Source organism: Anas acuta, chromosome 2 (genome assembly GCF_963932015.1).
Source record: "Anas acuta chromosome 2, bAnaAcu1.1, whole genome shotgun sequence".
Taxonomy (NCBI): Eukaryota; Metazoa; Chordata; class Aves; order Anseriformes; family Anatidae; genus Anas; species Anas acuta.
This window is the reverse complement of record NC_088980.1, coordinates 124,922,246-124,928,245: the sequence shown is the minus strand read 5'-3', so window position 1 is coordinate 124,928,245 and position 6,000 is coordinate 124,922,246. Positions and strand designations below refer to the sequence as shown.

Sequence of the window (6,000 nt, the reverse complement as noted above, 5' to 3'; positions counted from 1 at the left end):
GGAGGAGTGTTCCTTCTTCTCACAGTTTCGCACCGGGTGCCCCATTTTTGCGCTGCCTCTTCCTTCGGTGCAGGTTTTGCCTTCACAGATGCGCTGAGATCTCTAGGGCTGCCTGACCGGCAGATACTCCGGAAATCTCGCAGCACTGAGAGAATTAAACAAAAAAAAAAAATAAAAATAATAAAAAAAAAAATGCGTGGGTGCTCGGCTCCCTCCCAACATTGACCCCACCGCAGACGGCCGGTCGTGGCACCGCTCTCCGACGGCGGAGCCTGAAGGAGCCGGGCTTCTCCCCCTTCAAGAAGCCGGGTTTCTTCCCTGAGGGAATCGGGCTTCTCCCCCTGAGGGAGCCGGGCTTCTCCCCCTGAGGGACGACCCCGAGCGCTGCCTTTTAGCGGAGGCACGATCCCCTCCCCGCCCCGGGAGCGCCAGCAGCCCTCGAAGCCGCGACACCCGAAGCCCCCTCCGGGCCCCCGGCCGCAGAGGCGGCCCCGGCCGGGATCGTTTCGCCCTCCCAGGGGCAGCGGCGGAGCGCCCCCGCCCGCTTTCCCCGCCTCCTGCCGGCTCCGCGGCGGGGCGGCCGGGTCCGTGCCTCGGCGGCGGCCGCCACTCGGTCTCTCGCCCCGCAGGTAGCCGGAGCGGGCGGGGCGGGCGCTGCTCGGAGCCGGGCGGGCGGGCGCCATGAAGCGCTCTCTGTGGCGGCTCTGCCAGTCTCGGGAGAAGGCGGCCGGGTCCAGCGCCTACCAGGGCGTCGTCTGCGAGGCGGATGCCGCCTCCGTCGCCTCGCAGGATGTCTTCAAGGTGCGTGGGGAGGGAAGCGGGGTGCTGCCCGGTGGGGTAGGATGGAGGTCCCCGGGGTGGAGGGTAGCGGGGGTAAAGCCCGATGGGGATACGATGTTGCCCATGGCAGGGACTTGGGGTGCAGCAAGTGGGCGAGGAGCATGAGGTGGACAAGATGGGAAGAAGGTGTCATGCTCCTGATACCCTTCCCTCCATGACACCTTTTCCATGGCCATGCCGAGGTGTCCCCGAAGAGCTGTGAGGGATGGAGGTGACGTGGTAGTGGTGGAAAGGCCAAAGTAGGGCAAAGGAGGGTGTGAGAAGCCGAAATGGGGCTGCCCCCCCCCCCCCCCCCCCCCATACCCCGGCATGGCTCTGTAGAGGGAGACCCCTCTTCTAGAGGTCTACAAAGTTGATGTGGGCATGAGTACACCCTCTAGCAAAAACATCCTAAACAAAAAGTTGAGTACTGGAGCTGTTACGGAGGGAAAGGGAGAATAGGACAAGAAGTGCATTCATGTTGCAAAGAGAGAAACCTCAACCAGATGCTAGAGAAGCCTTTTGTAACAGTCAGAATAATTAAGCAAAAGAAGAGGTTAATTAGATGCCAACCTGTTCTTAAAAATCTCCAAAGTTACCTAAACAAATATGCCAAAGTACGTGGATGGGTTTGATGTCATTTCCAACCTCAAGCCCCGTGTGCCAGCTCTAGTCCCAAGCAACACCTCCTCTGCGTTACATGAGTTGCTGCTCAGGTAGGTGATCTGTCCTTACGGAGCAAGTCAGGCAAAGCAGAAAGGAGTTGCTGTTGGTTAAAAACAGCAACTGTTTGATTGCTGTTTTTTGGTGTTTCTTTTCTTTTCTTTTCTTTTCTTTTCTTTTCTTTTCTTTTCTTTTCTTTTCTTTTCTTTTCTTTTCTTTTCTTTTCTTTTCTTTTCTTTTCTTTTCTTTTCTTTTCTTTTCTTTTCTTACTTTACTTTACTTTACTTTACTTTACTTTACTTTACTTTAAACCAAACAAAGTACAAAGAGGACCTAATTAATTTCTTGCTTTCCTGTTTTGTTACTGAAACACTGCAGTATTAGCTAAACAATCTAATTTTTGATGTAAGATTCTCATCATGAAGTATTTCAGCCACATTTTATCTTACATTGACAAAAAGTCCCAAGTTAGTGATGAAATGTGATTTAAATCAGTAAAACATTTTAACATTATTTACAATTAAAAATACATTATAATGTAAAGAAGAATAGAAGATACTCGATGCATATATATAGGGCTCTTGTAATAATTTCTTATATAGTCCTTCAGTATGTATAAAATGTGTAGATGTTTGCGTATGTAATTGACCTCTTATTTTTATGACTGTTGAGTCACCCTGAATACCCATTTCACAATGATATATTGCCTGTTTTCTATCAGCCCTCTCTGATCTCACTTTTGGAGCAGATGCTACCCCTGTGTTTGGCCCCAGTGTCCTAAATCTTTAAACACATTTGTAACAGCATTCACATGAGTAATCACACTGCTGTCAATGGGACTATTAAGCTGAAAGAAGTTAAACACATGCTTAAATGTTTGAATGAGCAGCCCCATTACATATATTTGCTTAATGACAGCAAAAAATGTTGAGTCTTTGTGGTTTGAGGGGTCTTGGAGAAGGAGTTTTTCTTTTCTTTTGCTGCAGAGGAAGGAACAATAATTTTTGGGATTTCCTTTTTTCTTGCTTCGCTTGCTTACTCATCTTTGAGGAAGTTTGCGTTACTTTTGGTATGCATTTTTCTCATTTTTTTCTCCTTTTTTTTAAAAAAAAATCCATTTCAATCTTTTTTAATAACTTGAATAACTTTAATTTTTTGCCCATTCTATTGCACTCATTTTTACTACCACCTTTCTTCATCTGCAAGTATGTTTTTTGAAATACTTTAACTTCCTAGAGGAAGAATCTGCAGGCTTTCCATACTGCGTTTAGGCTGCAAAGTGCAGTGCCAGAGATGTATAAAGATGTCAGAGGGCTGAGCTGTCAGAGGGTTTTTATTGTATTGAGTGTGATGATGCTCGGTTGGTTTGAGCTGAGGCCCATGGGATGCTTGTAGGATAGAGCTGTAAACTGAAGAATTTATTGGTTGCTCTGACATATAATCATAAATTATATATGCTCTGATTCTATAATCACAGAAACCCAAGGGCTGGAATCAAAAGCCCATATCATAATGTCAGTCTCTGTAGAAAAGTTCAGAAAGGTCAGAACAAGATTATCAGTTTTTCATCTCTCTTGAATTTGTTTGATTTGTCCACAGCTGCAGAGAGTATATAACAAAAAGTGATGACTTTTTTTTAGTTCGAGGTTTCCTGGGTTGGAGGGATGATCTTGATCTCACCGCAGAAGATGAAATAATATGTTCTAGATCATTTCCATTTCTGTTAATTTTTATTCTGTTCAGTAAAATCAGTTTCACTCTTGACTTGATCTGATCAGGATTTGTGTACTGCTCTATGAAAGTAAATGAGAAAATATATGTCCAAAATAGGTGATTTCAGATGGAAGTGCCTGTAGGCTGCGGAGCTTCATTAAGAAGAATCGTTCTGGACTTACCAAAGTGGATGAATTAAATGCCACCCCACTGCATCATGCTGCAGAAGGAGGTCAAATAGAATTAATGCAGTTGATTATAGATGATTCGTCCTGTGAAGGTAACACACATTTTATGAATTATTTTATCTAACAGGAGTAGAAAAAAAAAAAAAAAAGGTCAGTAATGAAAGTGTTTGTTACCCAACATAAGCAGAATCGGTATGTTTTCTATGTTTCTACATTCAAAAATAGTTGAAACTGTCACATTTTGCAGTGTCTTGCATATGATTTGGGACACCCTTATTGTCTTAGTATTATTTGCTCTATAATGTAGTGATTTGATGCATCTTACATCATTTGGAACTCAGTTTTACAGTCTTCAGATGTAAAACTTCAGTCTTCTTTCTTTCAAAAGAAAACTTCAAAGAAGTACAGCAGGCCTGACTATCTTCCTTATATGCATTATATATCATCTTTTATCACATTTAAAGCACTGGAAACAGAAAAGTGTTGTTTCTTGTACTTGTCATTCAAGTTGTTAACACATGTTAAATACTTCCAAGTCAATTTTGTTTTGATACATAATTGAATATTTTCTGATTGCACATAAGCACTTCAGACCCGTTTTAACAGAGTTCTGATATAATTCAATAAAAATGTCAGCTTAGGAGTAATACATTGAACATATAGTTCAATATAATATAGTAGAAACATACATTTGTTAAGCTGCAGATACATGGTTGGTACTAGCCAAGAGGCATGCAAATGACATTGGCACTAGCCAATGGCTGCAAAGTCAAAGAAGATAGGAAAGAGGAAAGGAAAGAGGTAAATCAAGTAACTCTGGGGGAGGGGGGGGGGGGGGGGGAAGGAAAAAAAAAGAGTGTACAATAATGTGCAGGAAATAGATGTTTCACCCTTCCTATCCCTTTGCTGTTATAATTTCTAAAGATCTAATAAAAAGCTTTATTGTTATTTCCTAACCTTATCAAACTTCCTCTCCGCTATTGTAATACACTAATACTTTAATAGAACATTTTCTCTCACCAATACAGTTTTCAGCACAATATTTAGTTAGTTTAACACAGCACATTGTGTGAAATGTGATCTTTTTCTCTGTAAAGAAGCACAGTAGCACAGACCTAAACCTTCACTGAAGACACTTTTTTTAGAAAACATGATTGTAACATATAATGATTTTGCTTTGTTTTTGGTTTTATTTGCTCTCCTTTGACCTAGTATTAAACGTGATGGATTCTTCTGGAAATACCCCACTGCACTGGGCCACAAAGAAAAACCAAGTTGAAAGTGTTAGTTTACTTCTCAGTAGAGGAGCCAATCCAAACATTCTCAACTCCAATATGATGGCACCTTTGCATATGGCTGTACAGTCCCTGCATAATGAAATTGTTAAGGTAAGTCTAAAGTCCACATAAATATACAGATTTGATAAGCAGCTCAGCAGCAGCTGTGTGCAGAACACCAAGACCTTGTTTATATATGCTGTATCCTGGATGTAGCTCCTCATATGCCTTCTTTGGCAAGCAGAATATACAGCCTACGATGCTTAAAGAAAGGTTTGGGTCTTCTCACAGCAGAAGGTTCTTTTTAACGCTATATTTTGTCATTTGACTAAGTATAATGAGAATGCTTTCATTCCATATATGGTATTTGGATATACTTTTATAATTTGTAAAGTCATTGAATTTACTAGGTCAATGAAAACACAACACTTTTTTTTTTTTTTCACTTTGAAGATGACTCTTCTTCTAGTTCATCTAAAGGAAAGAAAATCACATTCCTGTATTCAAGATTTAAAATCCTTTAGAGATTTTCATTGATAAAACATTTTATTGTACTCACATCTTTCACAAAATCAGTATTTATTATCAATTATGAATTATAAAACTATAAAATCTAAAATACAATGACACTTTAAAAATGGGCTTTGTATAAAGTTCTTGATTTGGCTTGTCTTGCAGCTCTGCCCTTGACTAAGTATATGCTCTATTTTTTTTCCCCACTCTGTTCTTTGTTCAATCAAATTCTCATGTGGTTTCTATCATCAAATTCCCTAAGAAAGATTAAAATGTGTCAGTTCATCCAGAACCAGAAAATTAAAAAGAAAAAGGGGGATTATTGAAGGAGAAATAAATAAATATATGGGTAGAGAAACAAAAATGTGGTACAGTATGGTCATGTTTTTTCCAGATCCTCTTCTCATAAGTATGTAGGAAGCAGTCATAGAGATACTGGCTAACACTGATAGCTCAGTGTTAGCTGTCAACAGGGACTGAAATAGGGATTCATGACTAGAACGGTTCCTGGTTTTCTTAAGTCTCATCTCCTTCGATCTTATATATAACTGTTCAATAAATGCCTAATTGACTAGAGTCTACAGCATTGCCACTTTGCAGGGATTACAGAATATCACCGTAATAACAAACTTCATTTGAAAATCCCTATCTGCAATATGCTACAGAAAAGGTTTTCTCCCAGTATTAGATAAATTGTTAAATAAAACTTTAAAATACATGTACTCTGGAGTCACTGCAGCGTTTATCTTAGGCAGCTGTCTGCCATACAGAATTTGATTTGTCTGTTCTCACCAACATTTTTCACCTGCATGTATTTACATTCTTCC

General features: G+C 40.8%; 1 protein-coding gene across 1 annotated transcript in view; it reads left to right on the top strand.

The window, feature by feature from the left end:
• Window positions 1-214: 214 nt before the first annotated feature.
• TRPA1 (transient receptor potential cation channel subfamily A member 1) overlaps window positions 215-6,000 on the top strand; it is a 39,896-nt gene continuing 34,110 nt past the window's right edge. The window contains exons 1-3 of the mRNA XM_068672090.1: window positions 215-801; window positions 3,313-3,475; window positions 4,596-4,771. Of these exons, the coding sequence (XP_068528191.1) occupies window positions 682-801; window positions 3,313-3,475; window positions 4,596-4,771 (459 nt within the window). The 5' untranslated portion in view covers window positions 215-681. The remainder of the gene's footprint in view (window positions 802-3,312; window positions 3,476-4,595; window positions 4,772-6,000) is intronic.